We start from the raw sequence: 25299 nt of genomic DNA, 5'->3' as shown, positions 1-25299 counted from the left end.
CTGGTCTGGCTGAGCCTGTTAGGGGATGTGTCCTGCCTCTCTGTGTATTCATTCTAGGTCCCTCAGATAAAGGAATCTAGTTCTTTTCACAGGGGTGACAAAGAACACAGGAGGGAAATTACAGTCACTTGGAACCTCTTAACTCAGCACTGGGACATTGTCACTTTGGCCAGTTAGTCAAAGCAAACTACAAGATCAAGCCCAAAGCCAATAGCAGCACATCATGCTTTTGTGGGAGGATCTGCTGAATTACAGAGCAAAAGTATATACCTGAATATATACTACACTTCAAAATCAGAAGAGGGAGCTTGAGTTTAGCTTGAACCATTCAAGTGCAAGGTGGGTCTCTATCTCCTGATGTTCCTGTCTGCCTCTCACTGTAATTCAGGCTACAACTGATGATCATTTTGGACCAGTCCAGCTCACAGAGATTCCCTTCCTCCCAGATCCACTCCACCTATTCTCTGTTCAGCAATGTGCAGACTATTTTCCGAGCTGCTACCCTAGATGTTGATGCCTCTAGCATGGTTGTTATGGGAAACATTTCATTTTACATCTGCTGACACAATTCGCTGTCTCTGTAAAATTAGAAAAGAGGAGGAGAGAGAGAGAGAGAGAGAGAGAGAGAGAGAGAGAGAGAGAAAGAGGCTCACACTATGATGGCTGCAAAGGATAATGAGCCATTTATTCAGAGCTATGTACAAATCAGGCTATCGCCTTACAGACAGAATCAATAATATAATTTTGAGCCCCCACATGTTTACAAATGCTAACACTCCCTTGCAGCTGGGTTGCCATGGGCAACTAGAGCATGCCAGCTTGAGGTCTGAAACAGGCCAGCATCTCCCTGCCTGGTAAGCAAGGGACAGAAAGGCATAAAGACTAGGCAAGTAAACACAAATGCTGGCAGTGGGCTAAGAAGCAGAACAGAGGGAGCTGATGTCGACTCTGATCTGGCCACCACACAAATGCCTGCCTGCCTGTGATAGTTTGACTAGTTCTTGTCTGAAATTGCTCAGCTTTTTTTTTTTAAACTCCTGTTTGCCCATGACTTGATCCCCCATCCCTTCTAAGCCTGTGTTTAGGGAAGCTGGGGGTACGAAGTGGGCAAATGTGTAAAGATATGTGTGTTGACTGTAGAAGGTGGTGAGAAGCCTTACCCATAGTGATTGGCTATCAGAGAAGTACAGAGGGTGTCAGGTCAAAGACTAGGGAGGCAGGCTGCTGAGTGAACTGCAAAGATGGGCCCAGAGGTTCTCCCCCAAACTTGAGCAGGTGGCAGGAGTTGATTATATTGGTTAGGGAAACAAGAGCAAGGAACAGACAGGCATAAAGATCAGACAAGTAAACACAAATGCTTGTGGTGGGGCCCTGTTGGAAGGGGTGGGGGAAGGGCACAAAGGAGTGGCCTGTGGTGGTGTCGTTTAAATAGGTCAACACAAAACTAAATCCATTGTCTTTGAAGTCTGATTCAATGTGTTTGAGTTGTGGTAACAACAAACATTTATTTTGCACCTCTCTTGAAGCTGAAAATCTAAACACTGGGGTAACATGGTATGGGTTTTGCTGCAAGGTTTTTTTTTTCTTTTTAAGTATTCTTTTAAAACTTTATTTATTTATTTATTGTTGAATAGAGACAGAGAGAAATTGATAGGGGCAGGGGAGCTAGGGAGGGAAAGACAAGGAGACACCTGCAGCCCTGCTTTTCACCACTCATGAAGCTTTTCCTCTTGCAGGTGGGGACTGGGGGCTTCAACCTGGGTCCTTGCACACTGTAATGTGTGTGCTTAACCAGGTGCACCACCATCTGGCCCCACTGCAAGTTTTCTAGACAGCCAACTTTTCCTTGTATCTTCACATTATAGAAAGAGAGACCATTTCTTGAATTCCTGCTTTAAAGGGCCCTAATCCCATTCAGAGGGGCTCCACCACCATGACCTGGTGAATGCCAAATGTCCACCAGTAAATACCATCACATTAGAGCCAGAATAGTGCGCTCTCCAAGTACACTACTCCCCCACCCCACACCACCAATAAAGTATGTTGTAAAAGGCACTCTCGATCACCCAGTAATCCTGATCTCTAATAGTGGCAATCTCCTCTGATTACTGGGGAAAGGAGGACCCAAAGTCGGTCTGACAGCCTACAACTGAACCTGTGAGGATAACTCATCTACCACTGTGTCTCTTTTCCTAATAACCAAACTACAGAGCCAACAAGATGAAATAAGATTACACACATCTTTTGCATTCTTTGGCTGCCTAAGAGATGTGCTTTTCTACAATCTCTACATTTCAAAAAGAACAAGCAAGAAAGATGTTTAAACCAAGGACTTCTGAGCAAGAGGGTAGCAGTGCTACTATAGATGCAAATATACAAGGAAAACAATACTTTCAAGTAAAAGTTTCCTTAATATGGAAATATTTGTATGGAAAACCGAGTCGCCTCTGGAGAATTTCCTGAGCAACCCCAATAACAGTATTGTGAAATTATTAGCAATTAGGATTGTTGCTTAAACAACTTGTCATTTATATCTAATTAGCATAGACTGCAGTCAAAATTATCATGATGGATTCACTTGGTGGTAGACTTTATTTCATTACAGTCCTTCACTTCCACAAATTCCATCTTAAAAGTTTACTGCAGGAGTCAGGCAGTAGGTAGCGCAGCAGGTTAAGCGCACGTGGCGCAAAGCACAAGGACCAGTGCAAGGATCCCGGTTCCAGCCCCTGGCTCCCCACCTACAGGGGAGTCACTTCACAGGCGGTGAAACAGGTCTGCAGGTGTCTTTCTCTCCCCCTCTCTGTCTTCCCCTCTTCTCTCCATTTCTCTCTGTCCTATCCAACAACGACGACATCAGTAACAACAACAATAAAAATAAAAGGGCAACAACAGGGAAAATAAATAAATATTTTTTAAAAAGTTTATTGCAGGAGTCGGGCATAGCTCAGTGGGTTAAGTGCAGGTGGCACAAAGCGTAAAGACCGGCATAAGGATCCCGGTTGGAGCACCCAGCTCCCCACCAGCAGGGGAGTCGCTTCACAGACAGTGAAGCAAGTCTGCAGGTGTCTGTCTCTCTCCCCCTCTGTCTTCCCCTCCTCTCTCCATTTCTCTCTATCCTATCCAACAACGACGACATCAGTAACAACAATAATAAAAAAAGGGCAATAACAGGGAAAATAAATAAATATTAAAAATTTTTTTTTAAAGTTTACTGCATGTTATATTGTCTGTTCAAAAATGAAAATAGAATTTTGGGGCCAGATGGTGGCACACCTGGTTGAGCGCACGTAGTACTAAGCCCAAGGACCCAGGTTCTAGCTCCCCAGTCCCCACCTGCAGGGGGAAACTTCATGAGTGGTGGAGCAGGACTGCAGATGTCTCACTGTCTCTGTCCCTCTCTGTCTTCCCCTTCCTCTCAATTTCTAGCTGTCTCTACTCAATAAATAAAGATAGTAATAAAAATTTTAAAAAATGAAAATATCTGAGGACAAGTTATTATCCACCTGCTTGAGAACATATATGACCACGCACAAGGACCAGAGCTTTGAGCCCCCACTTTTCACTTGCAGGAGAGATGCTTCATGAGTAGTGAAGCAGGTCTGCTGGTGTCTATCTTTCTCTCTCACTTTCTATCCCCACGAACTCTTCTCAATTTCCCTCTGTCCTATCAAGTAAAATATAAAGAAAAAAGGGGGGAGGAATGGTTGCTGGGAGTGGTGGGCTTATAGTACTGGCACCAAGCCCCAGTGACAACGATGGTGGCAATTAAAAATCTGAAAGAGATGCAAATAAATGGAGAGATTCCTTGCTCATGGTCTAGACAAATTAATTCTATGAAAATGCCCATTTACCCAAGGCCATCTACAGTTGCTGTACAATCCCATATCAATATTACAATGCTCAGAGGATCTTATATCTTATAATGCTCAGAGGATTCTGATATATATATCAGAAACTAGGGGTGCAGGGAATTTATTAGGATTTCTTCTTTTTCTTTGTTTCCCCTGGAATCAGTATGAGAAGGGTTTAGCTTGATGTCTTCCGTCTTGGTCAATTAAAGAAGAAATCCTGCATGCAGCTTCCCCAGTCTTTTTGTACCCCCAAAGGTCCTTTCTACCTTTCAGTGCCACCTCTGAGAAGACAAGCCCTGAAGTTGCTCAGAAGGGAATTGCAAGTGGGGTTCTGGCCAATAAGGGTGGGAAGGGGCCCCGCACTCTTTACCAAGACCAATAATGGAGCTGTGTTTCTGGGTGGGGTCCCAGCAGCATCCTGAATGCAGCTGCAATTCTGGGAGAACCCCTAGCACTGCGGGTACAGACTTGCCCGGCTGGACGTCCTCCTTCAAGAGAATCAGAACTGCCAAGAGCCGACCCCCCAGCCTGGCTGCTCAGGGCCTGCCTCACACGACAGAGGATGCGCAGTCACTCCATTGGAATGGAGGACCTTGTCCAGGGGAAGACGCCACCCCACCACACAGACTTGGCTCGGAGCCTGAGGGTGGAAAAGGTGAGTGAACAATGAATGGACCACCCCTTAGAGAGTGAACAGACTCTTGAGCAAGGCTCTGGGATTGGCCTGAGATCCCATGACCCTCTCAGAGATAGGTCAGAGACCAGCCTTCCACTAATGACTTACTTATAGGCCTTGTCCTTATTATGTGTGGGCCTACCCAAGGTCCCACCTGCTTATTAGCTGCTGTAAAACCACTTCCTCCCACCATGAACATTCCTCTGAGTGAATCCCTATAACTCATCCTCACTTTTCTCCTTGTTCTGAGCCGATCACTAAATCATTTTGTGCTCAACTCCTACCCAACCTCATTTTAAAAAAAATATTCTACTTGTGATTAATAATTATTACAAGACTGTGAGACTATGGTGTATACAGTTCCACACCGCACACCCCACCAAAGTTTGTTGTCCCCACCCTCCCATCTCCCAAAGATAACCACCACTGTGGTCTGAGAAGATGTTGGGATCATTTCAATGATCTTGAATTTGTTGACACTGTCTTTGTGGCCTAATATATGGTCTATCCTTGAGAATGGCCCATGTGGACTTGAATAGAATGTGCATTCCACCTAAAGCAACCAGAAGGACTAAAATCACTAAGATTAGAGTGGAAATAAACAACATTGAAAATAAGAGAACCATACAAAAGATCAATGAATGTGCATTCCAGTTTCTTGGGGTGAGTGACTCTGAAACGGTCCAATAGTTCTATTTTATCTCTTCATTTAGCTCCCTTGTTTCTTTATGAATTATTTTCTTAGATGATGTATCAAACTGAGAGAGTGGGAAGTCTCCTACTATGACCGTGTTGCTATTAATATATTACTGTATCTCTTTCAGTAGATGTTTGATACGCTTAGGTGACCTCTCATTTGGTGCATAGATGTTCATAATTGTTAAGTCTTCTTGGCTGACAGATCCTCTGAGTATTATAATACTGATATGGGATTGTAGAGCATCTGTAGATAGCTTTGGGTAAATAGGCATTTTCATAGAATTAGTTTGTCTAGTCCATGAGCAAGGAATCTCTCCATTTATTTGCATCTCTTTCAGATTTTGTCACTACTGTCATTGTGCTGTCAGTCTATAGTCCTTTCACCTTCTCAGCTAAATTAATTCCTATGTTTTTTCTGTGCAATTGTAAATAGAATTATTTTCTTAATTTTTCTTTCTCATAATTCATAATCGGCATTTAGAAACCCAATAGATTTTTGTATATTGATTTTATATTCTGCAACTTTACTGAATGTATTTATTCAGTATTATCTATGTTCTTTTGATGGAGGTTTTTGGAGTTTTTTAAAAATATTTTTTGTTCCCTTTTTTTTGTTGTTGTTGTTCTTGTTTTTTTTTTATTATTGTTGTAGTTATTGATGTCGTCATTGTTGGATAGGACAGAGAGAAATGGAGAGAGGAGGGGAAGATAGGGAGGGGGAGAGAAAAATAGACACCTGCAAACCTGCTTCACCGTTTGTGAAGCAACTCCCCTGCAGGTGGGGAGCCGAGGGCTCGAACCGGGATCCTTACACCGGTCCTTGTGCTTCTTGCCATGTGTGCTTAACCCGCTGCACTACCGCTCGACTCCCTTTTGGAGTTGTTTTTTTTTTTTTTTTTTTATCGTGTCCTCTGTAAAAAGACTTGTTGTTTCTTCTTTTTTGATTCAGGTTCCTTTTCTTTCTTATTTCCTTTCATTTTTTCCTAATTGTTTTGTCTAGGGCTTCTACTACTGTGCTGAATAGAAGTGGTGAGAATGGGCATCCTTGTCTTATTCCTGTTCTTGGAGGAAAACTTCTTTTTCTTTTTAATTTATTTTTTATTTAAGAAAGGATAAATTAACAAAACCATAGGGTAGGAGGGGTACAACTCCACACAATTCCCACCACCCAATCTCTATATCCCATCCCCTTCCCTAATAGCTTTCCCATTCTCTAGCCCTCTGGGAGCATGGACCCAGGGTCTTTGTGGGTTGCAGAAGGTGGAAGGTCTGGCTTCTGTAATTGCTTCCCCACTGAACATGGACGTTGACTGGTCAGTCCATACTCCCAGTCTGCCTCTCTCTTTCCCTATTAGGGTGGGTCTCTGGGGAAGCGGAGCTCCAGGACACATTGGTGGGGTCTTTAGTCCAGGGAAGCCTGGCTGGCATCCTGATGGCATCTGGAACCTGGTGGCTGAAAAGAGAGTTAACATACAAAGCTAAACAAATTGTTGAGCAATCATGGACGCAAAGGTTGGAATAGTGGAGAGGAAGTGTTGGGGGGGGGGTACTCACTGCAAACTCTAGTGTACTTCTGCTTTCAGGTATATATTTTGCACTAGTTTATGGATATGTGTGAGCATATGCTCTCTCTCACAGAACCTAGTCTATATGTAGGTTTGGGACTTTGTTAGAAAGTGATCCACCTGGGATGGAATTAGAGAATACTATGAAAGGAAAGGTCTCACCAGAGTAATGAAGCTGAAGGGTTGTCATTCCACACTTGAAGTCTCTGGACACAGTCTGAAGTGAAGCATGCTGAGGTGGCAGTCGTTGCATTGATTAGGTTGTGATCAGCAGATGCAATATTATTTGATATGGATTGGGAGAGGCATGTGGGAAAGTGGGCCCTATCCTAAGGTTCCAGGACTGGGGGAAATACAGGCTCTGTAGTGGAGATGTGAGGTTCCTGCTGTCTTAGAGTTCAAAAAGACAATGGATAGTTAATGTTATCATCACATTATTTGGTAATTGGGTTAACTTTGAAAGGTCCTTTTGTTAGGTTTTGCTGTACAGTACCCAGTATCTTGTACATAGCTGTGCCACCAGTTGCTTCTGATCTACTTGGTCTAGGCTTTTGAGAGAGTCTGCATATCAAATACACAGCCTATATATTAAAAAAGACTCAGTCTGTGTTCTAAAAACTTCGAGACATACAATTAATTTTCCCCCCTCTCATATTAACTAGTGATTTATATGACTACACTTTACTAGGAGTGTACATAAACACCATTCCCATCACCAAAAGACTGTGTCCCATCCCTCCCACCCACTCCCACCCCCCACTGTCCCAGGAAGCTGCATGTCTACCCCTCACCACAGGATTGTTACTTTGGTGCCCTACTTTCAATTTGGTCAGGTCCTGCTTTTAGTTTCCCTTTCAGATCTTCTTTCTCAACTTCTGTTGATGAGTAGGATCATTCCATATTCATCTTCATCTTTCTGACTTAGCTCACTTAACATAATTCCTTTTAGCTCTGTCCAAGATGGGTCAGAGAAGGTGGGTTCATTGTTCTTGATAGCTGCATAGTATTCCATTGTGTATATATACCACAGCTTTCTCAGCCACTCATCTGTTGTTGGGCACCTGGGTAGCTTCCAGGTTTTAGCTATTATGAATTATGCTGCTATGAACATAGGAGTACACACCTCTTTTTGGTTGGGTGTTAATGGAGTCCTTGGGGTATAACCCCAGGAGAGGAATTACTGGATCATATGGAAGATCCATGTCTAGCCTTGTGAGAGTTTTCCAGACTGCTCTCCAGAGAGGCTGGACCAATTTATATTCCCACCAGCAATGCAAAAGGGTTCCTCTGTCCCCACAGCCTCTCCAGCATTTGTTGCTGCTGTCCTTTTTAATGTATGCCATTCTTACAGGAGTGAGGTGGTATCTCAGTGTTGTCTTTATTTGCATTTCTCTGAGAATCAGCGACCTGGAGCAGTTTTTCATATGTTTGTTAGCCTTTTGGATCTCCTCTGAGGTGAATGTTTTGTTCATATCCTCTGCCAAGTTTTGGATGGGGTCATTTGCTTTTTTGGTGCTAAATTTGCTGAGCTCTTTATATATTTCGGTGATTAGTTTCTTGTCTGATGTATGGCATGTAAAGATCTTCTCTCATTCTGTGAGGGGTCTCTTTGTTTGTTTAATAGTTTCTCTGGCTGTGCAGAAGCTTTTCAATTTGATGTAGTCCCATTAGTTTGTTTCTGCTTTAGTCTTTCTTGCAATTGGGTTTATTTCATCAAAGATGTCCTTGAGGTATAGGTGGGAAAGTGTTTTACCAATGTTTTCCTCTAAGTATTTGATTGTTTCTGGTCTAGCATCCAGGTCTTTGTTCCATTTGGAGTTGTTTTTTGTTCTGGCGAGACAAAGTGGTTCAATTTCATTCTTCTGCATGTTACAACCCAGTTTTCCCAGCACCATTTATTGAAGAGAGCCTCCTTCTTCCATTTAATGTTTTGGGCCCCCTTATCAAAGATTAGATGTCCATAGGTGTGGGCAGAGGAAAACTTCTAACTTTTGTTCTTTGAGTATGACATTGGCTATGAGCTTGTGATTCGTGACCTTTTAGTATATGCAAATATATCCAGCCCTGGAGGGCCTTAAGCATCTAAGGCCAGATAACCAGGAGGTATTATATGTCCTATGTAGCAGTCACAAAAAAGCAGGCCTCCAGATAAGTGAGTCAACTCCTCTCTGAGAGATACTGGTGAGCTATAATAAGGCAGAGGACCGGACTGCTCAAAGTTGGTGTCCCCCAGCCTCTGTCCCAGATGGTCCCTCCATACTTCCTAGATATGTTCCAAACCAGAAGACTGTCCCTCAGGCCAAAACTCCAAAGTGAGCAGGTTGACCTCTTTCAAAGGAAGACTGGGAGTGAGTTTCAATCTGCTAGATATGCATGCCCTGGGAGTAGAAGCCTGCCGAACTGTCTTCCCTCTTGTTGCAGAAATGTAACAGGAGTGTAAGATTCTAGGAAGATAGCCTCTACACCACCCCAAACAATAGAGCCAGGAAATCCTTTGAGTCGCACCCACAGAATCTAGAGAGCCAGATGAGGAAGAAACAAGCTCCCTTCCAGGAGACCCTGGTTCTCTGGAGTGCAGCAAAAGATGACACTGATGATGAGACTGGGTCTCCCACTCTCATAACTGTTTGAAGATGACTTTCTACTAGTTCATTCAATCTGTAGGAGTCACTGAACTAATTTTCAGGGTTTGCTGTTTTGCCCCAGAGGAAACTGTTCCATATGTCGCTGGAGAGTTGTTATGTCTATGGTGGAAGGTGGTATCAGGACCTTTCCCTATCACCACCTCAGACTGGAACCCAGCCTGGGTTTAGACCCTTTGCTAATTGGGCTAACCAGCTTTAGCAACTGTAGTTACCGTAGCCATATTGCTTACTGATGGGATTGTGTTTGGCTGAGTGCCTCTGAGGCCTGTGGCGCTGTGTTGCCACCTCAACACAGTGACAGGATGTGAGGCTCCTGGCATGAAGAATGTGTGGGATGGTGCAGAATCCAGGCTACTCAGAAAGTATGAGATGATGGTACTCTGAAAGGGAAGGAGGTAGCCTGAGCTGCTCATATTTAAATTAGCTGCATGGAAACAAGCTCACAGTAGCTATTTTTAATTTGTGTTAGAAACTCCAAGGGCCAGAGTTGCTCAGAGAACAGAAAACTGACTGTGAATATAGAAGATAAAGCTTTTTTCATTCCACCACTAGCTTTGCTGACAGCCCCTGAGAAAAAGCCCTGAGAAGACAGTAAGTTGGTGGTGTGAACTGCTTCCGGTTTATCACTGTCTCCAGTCTCTGCCCTCATTCTCATGTCATCCTAGGCCAGTTCCTTCAGCCCCCCACTCTCAAGGCATACTCTCAGGGAGAAAGCTGAGAGTCTCTTTCTGAGTAAGGTGCAAAAGATTAGTATTTATTGAGATTTGCCTTTGCAGAGGAAGAAGTACCTCAGCAAGGCTGAGGGCCTATATGCAAAGGGGAATTCTCCAGCTGAACTCCTTGGCATTGCTCAGTAAGTAGAGCATTTTTCATAGTCTTGGGGACCTTCCTGACATGATTGAAGCACAGTATGTAGGTAGTTGCTTATTCTACCCACATGCACACTCAGATGTAGTCAATGGTACTTAACACCAGGTTTTTTAATATGGAAGAAAAAAAAAAGAACCAGTTTCCTTCCTTTAAAGATAAAGAAACTGAGACTCTAAACATACTATCAAACTGATGGCATCAAGAGAGGGGACATGCCTAAAAAGTTTGCCAATATTTTGTTTGTTTATTGCGACCAGGGTTGTCACTGAGGCTTAGTGCCTGTAGGACAAATTCCAAGCAGCCTTTTTTCCCCCCTTTTTATTATTATTTATTTGACAAGACAGAAATAAATTGAGAGGAAAATAAGAGCTAGAGAGGGTGAGATGCCTGCACTGCTCCACTGCTGCTGGAGCTTCACCTCTGTACGTGGGAACTAGAGGTTTGAACCCAGATCCTTGTGTATGGTAACACGTGTGCTCTTTCGGGTGTGCCACCACTTGGATACCTGCAGGCACTTTTCTAAAGCTTCTGTTTGAACATGTGTTCTAATGCAAGTCACCCAGCCCAGTCTTGAAACGAGATAGGAAGCATGGTGGTTTACTTAGCAAAAAGTATAGTCTTTTTTACAGTCTATCACACAGTGAACAACAATTGAGATTTACTCTAATTGCCCCTGTTTGTCTCTGGACTATTAGGATTTTTTTTTCTCCTTTTTAAATTTGTGATTAATAGTAGGTCACAAGATTGTAACATTACAATGTATAGTTCCACACCAAACCCACCACCAAATTTCTGTGTGATAGAAAGAAGTATCAGGGGTCAAGACTCAGAGGAAGAGAGAGACAGACACGTATCTCCAGTTGTCAAGGCAAGTTTATTGAGATAAAACCTCAGAGGGACTGGCAGACAAAAGAGTTAAACTGATATCCTCCCTTATAGACTAGAAAGCTTTATATCTGGTTAAGAAGGGGTCAGGGAATAAGGGAAGGAGGTTTAAATGCAGCAAGGGTGGGTGGTCTAGTGTTGTAATTTGGGTGGGAGTGGAGGTATGCCTGGGGCGGCTCCATTATATCTAGATAGGTCTCTTTGCCCCTAGCTACATCCTATTTTTGTTCTGACACCCCAGAACCACAATGACTATCTTACCTCAGTTACATTTTATTTGTGGCAGCCAGTTCCTCATTCTGGAGAGGTCTCTCACTGTGTCCCCATGCTTCCACCTCCCAAAGATAACCACCAGAATTTTCACAAGACTTAGAAATAGTTTGCTTGCTTCTGGTTCCCCCCCCAGCCCCAAGTTCATGTGTATCAGTTCTCTAGATTCACATACGAGTGAAACCATGTGATAGTTGTCTTTCATCTCTTGCCTTATTTCACTAAGGATAGTCATTTCCAGTTCCTCCATTTGGTCCCACAGGACACAATATCATCTTTTTTGATTGCTAAGTAGTATTCCATAGAAAATATATCCCATAACTTCTTTTGGACTATTAGCTTTTTACTCTCTGAACTTGGTTGTCAACATTGGGCACTTAAAACTCCAGAGCATGTGGTGAGAGTCTTGTTCCCTTCAGCCAGCCAACAAGTAAAAGAATCGCAGGTAAGAGACTCCCTCAGAAGAGTGAGAGAGAACAAGTGTGATACAGGATATGAGTGCAGGGACCTGGTGTCCGGATAAGGCAGGGCTGAGGTGGAGAGCACTTAGGAGAGAGAATGTGAGAATGTGAGACTGGGGTTCTGGGAACATCCTTGTTCTTCCAACTCTACTCAGTTCAAAAGGAAGTTGTTGCCAACTCATTAAGAGTTGTTAAAGAGATAGATAGTGTTAAAGGTCGGCTTAGGGAAAGCAGCCCCTCCCCCTGCACCCTGCAGTTAGCCAGGAAGAAGGGCTAGAAGCTCCAGAGTGTCTGCGCCCTGCACCAGCACCCCCCCCACACACACACACACACCTGAGTGTCCGGGCCATAAAATGCAGATGGAAGCAGATGTGAACACCTGAACACAATGGCTGGAGCCCATCCCCTCCAGTCCTGCACGTTCCCAGAAGCACTATAAAACCTGGAAGACCAGGAAGCCCAGGACCCCTTGATCACCTTTCACCCCTCTCTCAGGAGTCTACATCCCTCTGTGGTTATACTTTCTTCTCCTTTTCTATCCCTCCTTTCTCTCAATAAAGAGAAGAGTTAGGGTCCCATTTTCTCTTTTTTCTTTTAATTAACTTTTTTTTTCATTTCATTTCATTTATTTTAGATAGCGACAGAGAGAAATGGGGGGGGAACACCTGCAACACTGCTTCACTGTTAGTGAAGCTTCTTCCTTGTAAGTAGATACTGGGGACTTGAACCAGGTCCTTGAGCATGGTAACATGAGCACTCTACCACATGCACCACCACCAGGCCCCGAGTTAGCCTCATGTCTAATGTGAAAAACAACCAGGCTTCCAATCTTAACACAAGTTAGTGATGTGACCTTTAGCCAGTTTTCTGTTTTCTCTGGGTCTTAGTTTCCTTGCTTTAAGGAAGGGGTGAGTACATGGGCTCTAAGATGCCTCACAGATGAGCCTTTCTCTGTTTCTTCCCCCTTTGCTGTGCTCATAGGACAGATATTGCCTACTGTCTCCCTCTTGAGCCCTTGGCAGAGTGAAGCCATTCTGGCATTTTCCTTGCCAGCAGTGACCATCGTATCAGAGCCCCTCTCAACAACACACCCAGCCACTACAGTCAGTCAGTACACACACAGCAGCTTGGCTGTACTAACTTGATTAGGTTGGAGAAGGTTTTTTTTTTTTTCCACTAGGAATCCATGGAATCTACCCAAGCAGCTAGAAAGTAGTGATGTATTTGTTTTGGATTAATTAAGAGAAGCAAATTAGAAATGCTTGAACTGCAACACATTTGGGTCCTCTTAAAAGCTTACATAACCTGTAAAATATTCCAAATAGTAGAAAGTCTTTAATACTCACTGAGGAGAAGGAGAGGGTTTGGCTGTTCAAATGTCACTTTTAAAGATGCCAAAGTGAGAACACCTCCAATTAAATAGAGATTTGAAGTTTGTTGTTATGGGGATCAATAACTTGGAATGAAATATTCTGCTCTGGTGTTCAGAGACTCTGGAGAAGAGACATGGGTTAAGAATAAACATTAGAGGTCTTGAAGACCACACCCCTCTATAGTCTACAAAACTGTTATGGGACCTCAAGTAGAGAGTGGGCAGTTGGAAGCAGGAATGGTTGTCCATGCTGGGATTCTGGCACTTTTTAGTTGTGGCAAGCAACCCTAGTTAGTTGACCTCTCTGTGTCTCAGCTTCCTGATCTATGAAATGGGGGTCATAAAACTGGCTCCACAATGGCCTTAGTAGGTGGTGTGCCTAGTTGAACGCACACACTACATGTGCAAAGACCCGGGTTTAAGCCTGTTTCCTTACCTGAAGAGGGAGCAGCTTCACAAGTGGTAAAACAGAGCTGCAGATGTCTCTCTTCCTCTCTCCCTTTCTCTCCCTTTGCTTTCCATTTCTCTCTGTCCTATTGCTGCAGAGGAAGGAGAAGGAGCAGAGCAAAGTTCCCTTTCAAGCTCTGCTGGAAAGGTTCTAGACTCACCTCTACACGGAAGAATCACAAGAGAGACAATCATGTTTCAGGGAGATGAACATTTATTAAGAGAAAGTAGGGCTAGAAAAGGAGAAGAAAGTATAACCACAGAGGCATGTAGATCCCTGAGAGATAGTTGAAGGGGTCCTGGGCTTCCTGGGCTTCCAGGTTTTATAGTGCTTCTGGGAACGTGCAGGACTGGAGGGGATGTGACCAGCCATTGTGTCCAGGTGCTCACACGTAATGTATTAAAAGGGCTATCATTTTGCACAGGCATCATCTGAGTGAGGGGAAGCAGCCACTGAGCTCCGGGGAACCCCGAATCTGCATTTTATGGCCCATGGAGTCAGGTAGGGATGGGGTGCTGGTGCAGGACCCAGGCACTCTGGAGCTTCTAGCCCTTCTTCCTGGCTACCTGCAGGGCGCAGGGGGAGGGTTGCTTTCCCTAAGCAGACCTCTAACACTGTCAATCTAAATAAATAAATATTTTTTAAAAGATTAGTTCCCCAGTGGAGTCATGGGAAGATAAGTGGAAACGTGCAAACAGAGCACGCAGTAGCCATCTCTGATAAATCCAATAAGGATTAGATGTCAGTAGCAATGCATTAACTAGCTCAAAGTTGAAGCTTTTTTTTTTTTTTTTTTTTACAATTTCCTACTCCTAACATGGCTGCAAAGACAATTAAAGAATAAAAAAATCTTCATTTTAAAGATGGCTCTGTTTGCTTTTCTTTTTCTTTGTTTTTTCTCTTCCCTTGGTCATACAGTGATCAAAACATGGGTGCTTTCACTGTCCAGGTCCTTGGAAGAATTCCCCACAGGTAGCTTTTCCCTAATTTATGTCTTCATCGGGATCACCTGCCTTGTGGTCTCCAAAGTTCAGCCCCAACAAGCTCCTCAAACCTTCTGGAGTAACTTATCTCTTGTGAAATCTTAAAACTACAGGACCAGATCTATTTTCTGAAGCTGCAGGGACAACCACTCAAGGAACAGATTTTCAAAAGGATACTTTATTCGATTAATTAGCCAATTCCCTTGTCGTGGATGTAAAATTGCCTCTAAACCATGCCAGCTAAGGGGACTCTTAGAATGAGAAGCCAAGAGATGTGGGGCTATAACAATAGGAGAGCTGATTTGCAATGCAAATGAGCAACCAGCAGGCAAATGAACCCTTATGGGAAAACCACTCCAATCATTAAAAAAAAAAAACTGCTTTGGAAAGACTGCAGTGTAAGGACAGGGAGAATCATAGCTTGTGGAATCCTTTCTGAGAAAGAATATTCAAATTATCCAGGTAGTTTTCTAGGAAACTGCATTTGAATAAAGCAAGTGCATTGCTGGGCAGTAGATAATATGCTTTAAAAAATGATTCCATGATTGCAGATTGAATTATTTATGATTGTCACTCTAGCTCTGATGGTTGGGAAATAAAATAGTCAGGCTTTTCGCTCTGTTTTTTATTTGTAGGAAAACAAGTCATTCAAGCTTTTTAGTGATACAATGTGACTGACTTGCTGTAGATGGCAGTTATAAATTTTCAAGTCCTGCCAAGCCTAGGAGTCCCCCAGAAGGGACATATGTTTTCTCTGCTTTGTGTTCCAAATTTGCCTTAAAAACATGCAATTATGTGAAGGCTTGATTTATATTTTCAAGGAAAAGCACAATAATGACTCTGTATTTCTCAAAAAAAAAAAAAGTACTTATATTGCTGCCTTTTCACAAGAAGTTGGCTAATGATCATTGGGTTTGCACTTTCCATCAAGATGTATGAAAATTTGATGAGGTCTGAGAGATTTAAGGACTCATTTCTTAAGTGTGATGGAAATGTAGTTAACAGAGTTTTGTAGTGCATGTCTGGGAGAAAAGTCTGTGGTTCACATTTCATTCATATCCTTTTCTTGCTTTTTTTCGTGTGTGTGTGTGTGTGTGTGTGTGTGTGTGCTGAGAGAAGAAAGAGAGGCAAAGATGGACTAGAATGACCAGAATAACTAAGCAAACCTTGTGGAACACTAGAAGTGTTTCCTACACTATCTACTAGTTCTACACCATTCTGGGTGTAGGTGGAAGTTGGGGTGGGGTAGGGTGGGATGTTTTTTGGGAATAAAAGAATAACTCTGAGGAGAAGCAGGAGAGAGAATGAGGTTTGGGGGGGGCCTGATATGCAAGCATGAGAATCACTGTAAGGCCCTTTGTGAAATATCTAATCACTCTTGACTTCGAAGACTCTGCCCTTCGCTGTTGTTACTCACTGTGGCTTTTCCTCCACTGTTGGTAGTTTTTCTAGTAAATTGATTGATTAGAGATGAGTTAGTCTCTCTCTGGATTGGAAAGCCCTCTCCTGGGAACTAAGACTATTTTGTTGTTGTTATTGTTGTTGTTTCTATTTGGTCTTTCTCAGTGATGGAGGCAGAGAAAGGTGAAAGGCTGATTTCACATCAGAAGGTCGTTTGTGAATGAATAATTATCACAGTGAAAAAAATTCAAGAAATTTTAAAGCTAAGCAAAAAGGTACAGGGGCAGTATAAAGACAGAAATTGGCAGTAGGAGAAACATATGAAACTGTTTTAATTGTTTTTTATAAATCTAGAGTTAGTTTGTTAACCTAGGAGTATAAATGCCTTCAGAGCATTCAGACTCACAATATTTTTATATTTTATATTACAGGGTTAAAATTGCAACAACAAAAAAATAGTGTTTGTTTGCCTGTTTGTTTGTTTTCCCAAATCCCAGTGTTATTGTTGAGACTTGGTGCTTGCTCCCTGCAGTGGGGACCAGAGACTTGAACCTGGGTCATCATACATTGTAACACATACACCATGACTGCCAGACCCCTCACCCCAACCAATTTTTGTTTGTTTGTTTGTTTGTTTGTTTTAGTATTACTCAGATCTTGCCAGAAGAGCCTTCCAGAAAACTTTCAGTTAGTTTACACATGCACAATACCTGGATCACAGTTTTTACTTAGAAAGAGAGGGAGAGGTGCACAGCACCAGAGCCTCCATCAGGCCTTGGCACTCCCATATGATGCTGAGGCTCACATCTGGCTCCTGAACGTGGCAAGGCATGTGCCCTATATGGTGAGCTCTCTCCAGCCCTGGAAGTTCTAAATAGCTACTTTAGGCTAAGTGTTTTTCATTTTAGAGATAAGTACCTAGTTATTATTCTTTGAAAAAGTAAAGTTTTTTAAGTAATTATTGAATTCTCTAAGACAGAATTTGAAAAGGGTTTTTATTTATTTATTTTTATTTTCTGCCTCCAGGGTTATTGCTGGAGCTTGGTGCCTGCACCACAAATCCACCGCTCCTGGAGGCTATTTTTTTCCCCTTTTGTTGCCCTTGTTGTTTATCATTGTAGCTGTTGTTATTATTGTTATTGCTATCACTGTAGTTGGATAGAACAGAGAGAAATCAAGAGAGGAAGGGAGGACAGAGGGGGAGAGAAAGACAGACACCTGCAGACCTGCTTCACCGCTTGCAAAGCGGGATCTTTATACCAAGTCTTTGCACTTTATGCCATGTGCGCTTAACCCACTGTGCTACTGCCCAGCCCCCTGAAAAGGGTTTTAATGTTATAAAATGATGAGACTCCCCATTGCCTTGACAGCAGTTTAAGACATACTTATGACCATTAAGATTTTAGAAGAGGACTTTATTGAGAAAACAGCTACTTTCCAGCCTTGCAATCTTGCTTGGGGCTCTTAAGATGATGTAAGGGTGTCTAGTACCTGACTTAACATACTGATCTTCCACATGTAAGATTTCACTGTTTTCAGTCTTGTCTTTATGAGAGAGAGAGAGAGAGAGAGAGAGAGAGAGGCACTACAATGTCAGAGCTGGCCCTGATGTTATAGCACTTCTTTGTGGTTTTGAGACTCCAGCCTGGGTATCACAGCATGGTAAATCATAGTCCTGTCCAGATAACTATCTCTCTGACCCTATTCATTCATTCTAAGCTAGAAGTTTTGAGATTTTCATTTATGAAAGCCAAATTATTAAGGTTGTAGCAAAGGGAAAGGGCAGATAATCTCTGGTGCCCTGTTTATTGAGCTAAGCCAGGTGGCAAAGAGATAACTAACTTCCCTAACACCAACAGTACTACAAATTTCTGGCCATAGTTTTAGAAAATTCATCCCAGGAAAAGAGGCACATCCCCCTTGGGTGTCCAGCTAGGTGAGTAAGATGCACTTGGGAACAAAGAATGGGGAGGTGGCAGCTCTAATACCTAGTATTCTTGCCAGGGATGAGTCTTGGGACCATGATGCTGCAAAATACTGTCAGTTCTGGGGCCAGGCTGCAGCACAGTGGGTCAAGCACACATGGCACTAAGTATAAAGACTAGAGTAAGGATCCTACTTCCATAGTACAGGCACCGAGCCCAGCGACAACCCTGGAGGCAAATAAAATAAAATAAAATAAAATAAAATAAAATAAAATAAAATAAAATAAAAATACTGTCAGTTCCTTTTTCCATTTCACTCCAGCCTCTGCTTTTTCTCTCCCAAGTCAATGATTGTCTCCTCTCTCTTCTCTCTACTTCAACCCTTTTTTAATTTTCTTCCTTCCAGTCCAATCAAGTCAAACTGTGTCCTAAAACTGGAGGCTAAGGAATCAGTTGAGTTACAATATATAAACTAGGTAACACAAAGGTTGACATATCCTAAGTGATAACTCATTGACCTTCTTATAAAGAGAGAAATTATGGGTTTCCAGGAATTGTACTTTATGGGGATTCCAATTAACACTATGTTTAAAATTTCTTTTCTTTTTGTCTTGATGAGATTGAGCATGAAATGACCCTTGAAGAGCTCCAAGATTTACATGCCCTTTTTCAGGTAGGTGTTGATCTGGGCACCTGTCTAAATATTCATCTGAATAATTCCATTCTCTTTTGGGTGGTTTGATTTTTTTCATGAAAATTACAATCCTTTTAATTCCTGTAAAATAGTAATGAAAAATAAATTTTCTTTAATTGTCACTTCTCAGTGAAATTAGAGATGAATTTGCGAATGCATCAGAGAAGTGAACAAAAGGGGTGGCATGTTAGAAGTTGGCAGAGTTTAGGTAACTAATTAGACAGTCAATTCTATGGACACTTGCTCTGAGACTAAACAAAATGCAACAGTGTTCAGAGCTAATTATTCTTTCTTCTTCCTAGGATTATGAAAAGAAAGGAAGACAGCTGCTGGATATGGAAACTTTCAAGTGCATAATGAAGCAGAGTATGAGGTCACAGAACAAAGTAAATGGGTTTTTATAAATGTTGGTTCATTGAAACCACAGTTAAAGCTTTAACCACGTGGATCAATTAGGCTCGCTGATCTAAGTAAAGGATTGTTCTCAACTTTGATTTCTGCTAACTGAACAACTTATATGGGGAAAAAATATTTTCAGGTCACTTAGCACACTAGACCAACAAGATGGTTGTTGGAAAAAGTAGATTTCTGGTTACTTCTATGGATGTGTTGTTTCTAAGGACACTGAGCATTCTCCCACCACCACCCACCCCCAATCAACTGAAATTAAAGATTGTAAGCATTCTCTCTGCAACCTTGGTGGGCCACTTAATAGTCTAGAATATGAAATCTCAATGTCTAAACCTGCTCAGACTGCTATTACAAAACCCCACCGACTGGTATTATGGAGGTGATTTATAAGGAATAATTATTTATTTCTCACAAGTCTAGAAATTAGAAGTTTACTAGCTGGTCGCCGGCATGACGAGGAGAAGGCCCTCTTTCAGCTCCCACCTTCTCTAGCATCCTTGTGTGACACCAGAGGACTAATGTGGGAACTCTCCTGGATCCCTTAGTAGCATATGTTGTGGGATCAGGTAGAGTGCACACATTAGCACTGTGTGGCTACCCAGGCTCATCTCCAGTACCCACCTACAGGGGAGAAGCTTCACAAGTAGTGAAGCAGTGCTGCAAATGTCTCTCCTCTTGGCCTCTCTCTCTTTCTATCTATGTATCTCTTTTTCTCTCTCTGTCTTATCCCCTATCAAAACAGGAAAAAAACAAAAAAAAACGTGGCCCCTGGTGTGATGGAGCTATGTAGGCACTGAGCTTCTGTGATAATGCTGCTGGAGGGGCGGGGGAAGCATGTATCCTATTCTTTTAAAAAATATTTTTATTATTTATTGTTGGATAGAGACAGAGAGAAATTGAGAGGGGAGGTAGAGATAGAAAGGGAGAGAGACAGAGAGACACCCACAGCCCTGCTTTACCGCTTGTGAAGCATTCCCCCTGCACGTGGAGACTGGGGGCTTGTACCTGGGTCCTTGCATACTATAATGTGTGCGCATAACCAGGTGTGCTATCACCTGCACCCCACAGATACTGTTCTTGAGGTTCCACCTTCATGAACTAATTACTTGTCAAAGGTGTTGCCTTCTAAAACCAAATACTTCATGAATTTTGGAAAGACACAACCCTTCAGACCATAGCAACAGATGAGATTGTTATATATATCATAGAGCAGAGATTGTTTTCTAAGATTTCATTATTATACTTGAGCATAGAAAAAATTATCCAAGGCAAAGAAAAGCTCTGTAGTCTTGTCACTGGGATTTTAGCAACATCTACTTTTGTGAGGCTGTAGACTACAGTGGAAGCTTTGTGTGTGTGTGTGTGTATGTGTGTGTGTGTGTATGTGTGTGTGTGTGTGTGTGTTGTCATCTGCTGTGGAAATGACTGTTAAAGACAGCTAGTTTACGAAAGTCTCTACTTCATTTTTGTAAACAAAGATGAAAAGAGAAGAAATGTGTTTAAAATGGGTCAATATAATCACTGATGCTTTTAGAATGGCTATCTGTCTAAGCATCTATTCATTCTCCTAATTCATTAATTTAGTCATTAGCTCACTCTCTCATTTAGTATTTACCAGGGCCATACTTACTTAGTCAATATGCACTATCGCTTTTTTCTTAGCCCCTTTGACATGTAAGTCTGTCAAAATAAGCTCTGTGCCCATCCTCTGCACCGCCCCTCCCCTGCCACACACCCACCCACACCAGAGCCATCCTAGAATTAAGTTTGGATGCTATAGAAACATTCAACTCTTCATTGTTACCGGTATTTCTATCAGGAACAACAAAACAGACCCTTTTGTGGACCCACATAGGACCTTGCCCTCAACTTGTATCAATAACAGTGGAAAATGTTCCATCCTCTAAAGGGAGGCTGGACAACATACTCTATGCTACAGCTGAGGAAGATGGGTCCTGATACTGGGGCAGCTTGGAACGTTCCTACTGATGACCACAGAAAGTGAGCTCAGATCTGTAGGGATGCAGAGGTCACATAGGCTCCTAAGCTGCATATGGGCCCCAGATTACATCAAATTGATGGGGCTTACAGTCAACAATATTTATATACCTTTCCCATATTTGGGAGCTACTCTCTTTCCTGATCCAGCTTTCTGGTCCTTTTTCCAGCCATGACATCATCTCCCCAGACAATAGCTTGGATCCACCTGCATATCAAATTTCAAGCTCAGGGAAAAAAAAAAAAAAACTAGTATAGCCACAGGCCCTTTGGAATATAACTAAAATATGCCTACTAGCTATCTAAAGAGTGGAGACCCCCCCCCAACTCTTCATCTGCACTATTCCAGCTTTTAGTTTCATGATTAGTCAACAACTTGTTTGGCTCTATATGTTAGCTCTCTTTTCAGCCACCAGGTTCATGATGCTAACCAGACATTCCTGGACAAATGACCCCACCAATGTGTCCTGGAGCTCTGATTCCCTAGAACCCCACCCCACTAGGGAAAGAGTGAGTATGGATAGACCTGTCAATACCCATGTTTGGCGGGGAAGCAATTACAGAAGCCAGACCTTCCACCTGCATCCCACAATGACCTTGGGTCCATACTCCCAGAGGGTTAAAGAATAGGAAAGTTATCAGAGGAGGGGATGAGATATGGAGTTCTGGTGGTAGGAACTGTGTGAAGTTGTACCCCTCTTATCCTATGGTTTTGTCAGTGTTTCCTTTTTACAAATAAATAATAATAAAAAGAAAGAAAGAAACATTCAACCAGCTGAGGAAGTCATGTTCTCTTTCCATCCCAGAAGAAAGGTGAAGTGGCAAGGAAGGATTCACTCCTGCCTTTGTGCACAGTTCCTAGGAGCTGCCCAAGGCATTTTGAACTTTTTTAATGAGAAGTTTTCCATGTGTCATATCCAGTTACTCTACTACCCCCTATGGTTTACTCAGAGAGCAGAAAGGTGCTTCCCTCTTTTCTTGTTTCCACATCTTTGCACTTACAATTCCTTTAACCCAGGAAGTTTGTGTCTCTTTTTTTTTTTATCGTGTTGTGGTTATTATTATTGTTGTAATTGCTATCATTGTTGTTGGATAGGACAGAGAGAAATGGAGCGAGAAGGGGAAGACAGAGAGGGGGAGAGTAAGATAGACACCTGTAGACCTGCTTCACCACTTGTAAAGCGATCCCCTACAGGTGGGGAACCAGGGTCTTGAACCGGGAACTTTACGATGGTCCTTGTTCTTCGCACCATGTGCGCTTAACTCACTGCCCCACCACCTGGCCTCATGTCCTTTAAAAAAGAAATTATTTATTTGAAAGAGAGAGGGAAAGGGAGAGGGAGAGGGAGAGAGAGAAAGAGAGAGAGACTAGAGCACTACACAACTGTGGCTTATGGTGGTGCTAGGGATTGAACCAGGGACATTGGAGTCTCAGGCATGAAAGTCTTTTGCATAAACATTATGTTGTCTTCCCAGCCCCTCATGTCCAATTTTCAACCTGAACAGTCTCCCTCTTTCCAAATTCTGTGTTTTCCTTCCCAGCATTGAGCTCCATGTCCAGCACAGCGAAGGGCCCAGTCAGTCTTGCTGACTGACTTAGAGGCAGTGTCTGTCCTAGCTTTCCTGGGAATAACTAAATTTCCTCTCCTTGAACCTGATAGTGGTTTCCAGTTGTCAGTAGAACTGATCCCTTTGCATGAACTGAATTGCTGGATTGCTTGTCTGTGAGCCCACTGGACAGTGAATGCTGTAAGGACAAATGGCACTTCCTTTAGTTGTGAAGGCTCAGCACAGCAAGGCCAGGGGCATCCAGGAGACGCCCATGCCCTGTGCCAGGCTGCTATGCCATGGCTCAGGGTACTGCACAGCACGACTCAGTGACACCCAGCTCAGAGTCCTAAGGTGTCAGGCACAGCTACAGCTCTCCCAAGCTCCATTTACTGGTGACAGGAATGGACTGGGTCAGCATTTGAACCTAGTCAGGCACCATTTCATCCTGAGTTCTTCTTTTTCTTGTTTCTTTTCTTGTCCTGAGCTCTTCTACAGACTATCCCTCTCAGTGTTTTGATTTGTTTAGACATTCACTTTAAACATATTTGTTACTATTGTGTGCATGATGCCACAGTAATGTAAGAGCCAGCAGCTCCACACTGGAGTGTGAGGTGTCCCCATTAAAGAGTGACATGGAGGGAACAGGCACTGGCTATGGACTTACTAAGGGAAAATGTCCTGGAGACTTGGAGGCCAGCAATCAATTCATCTTCTCCATTTGACTGTCACTACTTCTCAAAGATCAACACTCCCAGAACTTATGAGAGAAAAGTCGTTATCTCACTCTCCTAAACAGACATAAAACTCAACCATCTCTGTTGAAGCTGGCATCTGCATGCATTCCTATTATGATAGAATTTTGTGGTCTGAAAAGACCTTTAAAAGGTCATTCAGTATATGTAGATATCTATATCTATATCTATATCTATATCTATATCTATATCTATATCTATATCTATCACCTTCAATGACCAGATTCTCTTTTCTACTAAGCTATGAGCCAGCATGTGCTCAGATACCTTTAACTAAAAGCAGCTCAGTGCCTTATACAGAAACCTATTTCAAGGTTGAAGAGTTCTGACCTTAGAAACTATTTTCCTCTTGTGAGATAAAATGTGTCTCTCTTGCTATTCTTTTGTTATCTTTATTTATTGAATAGAGACCGCCAGAAATGGAGAGGGGAGGGCAAGATAGAGAGGGAGAGACAGAGAGACACCTACAGCCTTGTTTCACTTCTCATGAAGCTTTCCCCCCAGCAGGTGGGAACCAGGGACTTGAACCTGGCTCCTTGAGCATTGTAACATGAGTGCTCAACCAGATGCACCACCACCCAGCCCTTCTTGTTAGTCTTTTGAACCTCTGCATTTAATATTAATTGTAACCTAGACAACTAGGTTACACAAACTCAGTAGCTTAAAACAATACACATTTATTATTTCAGTTTTTGTAAGTTAGGAATCCATTCATAGCATAGGTGAATTTTTTTTTTCTTCAAAGTATCTTATGAGGCTGCATCAAGGTGGTATGACCCTGGCTGTGGTCTCATCTGGAAGTTTGATTGAAGAAGGACTTATGGATTTCCATGCACAGATGCCTGTGTCAGATTCACTTCCTTGCAGGTTGTTGGGTTTGAGCTGAGTTCCTTGCTGGCTGTTGACCAGACTCTACCCTTAGCTGCTCACTGTGTGGATCCTCTCTGTTATAAGGTCTGCTCACAACATGCCAGCTGACTTTATCTTATAATTTTATCAGAAACATGATAGCCCCTCAAAGTTGAAGAATCCTATGAGTTCCAAGCAAGTTACTTCAGGGGAGGTGATTACACAGGCCATGAATACAAAGAGGCAAGGATCCTAGGGCCCATCACAGAGTCTTCCTGCTATAGCTACACAAAAGAAATCTCCCACAGAATGACCTTTGACAACTTGAAAGCAGTTTTCCTTTTATATATTTATAAAAAGTAAAGATTGACAAAACCATAGGATAAGAGGGGTACAACTCCACACAATTTCCACCACCAGAACTCTGTATCCCCTCCCCTCCCCTGATAGCTTTCCTATTCTTTAACCCACTGGGAGTATGGACCCAAGGTCATTGTGGGATGCAGAAGGTGGAAGGTCTGGCTTCTGTAATTGTTTCCCCACTGAACATGGGCCTTGACAGGTCAATTCATACTCCCAGCCTGTCTCTCTCTTTCCCTAGTAAGGTGGGGCTCTGGGAAAGAGGAGCTCTAGGACACATTGGTGGGGTTGTCTGTCCAGGGAAGTCTGGTTGGCATCATGCTAGCATCTGGAACTTGGTGGTTGAAAAGAGAGTTAACATACAAAGCTATACAAATTGTTGAACAATCATGAACCTAAAGCCTGGAATAGTGCAGAAGAAGAGTTGTGGGGTCCTCCATTTTGTAGATAGCTAGTAGACATATTTTAGTTATATTCCAAAGGGCCTGTGGTTATACTAGTTTTTTTTTTTTTTTTCTTTCCCTGACCCTGAAATCTGATATGCAGGTGAAACATGACTTGCACATCTCTGTTTCTGGGACCAAACCCAAGTGAATAGCCTCACTCTCCTGCCATCTACCACAAGGTTTT

At 42.6% G+C, this 25299-nt stretch overlaps 1 protein-coding gene across 1 annotated transcript in view; it reads left to right on the top strand.

Moving 5' to 3' along the window:
- The window catches only part of LOC132538725 (uncharacterized), a 31180-nt gene that overhangs the window by 3973 nt on the left and 1908 nt on the right, over window positions 1–25299 (top strand). Inside the window, exons 2-4 of the mRNA XM_060191900.1 lie at window positions 4269–4509; window positions 18674–18727; window positions 19051–19134. Of these exons, the coding sequence (XP_060047883.1) occupies window positions 4269–4509; window positions 18674–18727; window positions 19051–19134 (379 nt within the window). The remainder of the gene's footprint in view (window positions 1–4268; window positions 4510–18673; window positions 18728–19050; window positions 19135–25299) is intronic.

Source organism: Erinaceus europaeus, chromosome 5, assembly GCF_950295315.1.
Source record: "Erinaceus europaeus chromosome 5, mEriEur2.1, whole genome shotgun sequence".
NCBI classification, from domain to species: domain Eukaryota; kingdom Metazoa; phylum Chordata; class Mammalia; order Eulipotyphla; family Erinaceidae; genus Erinaceus; species Erinaceus europaeus.
Note: the sequence above shows the minus strand (reverse complement) of the source record. Positions and strands in the feature narration are given on the sequence as shown.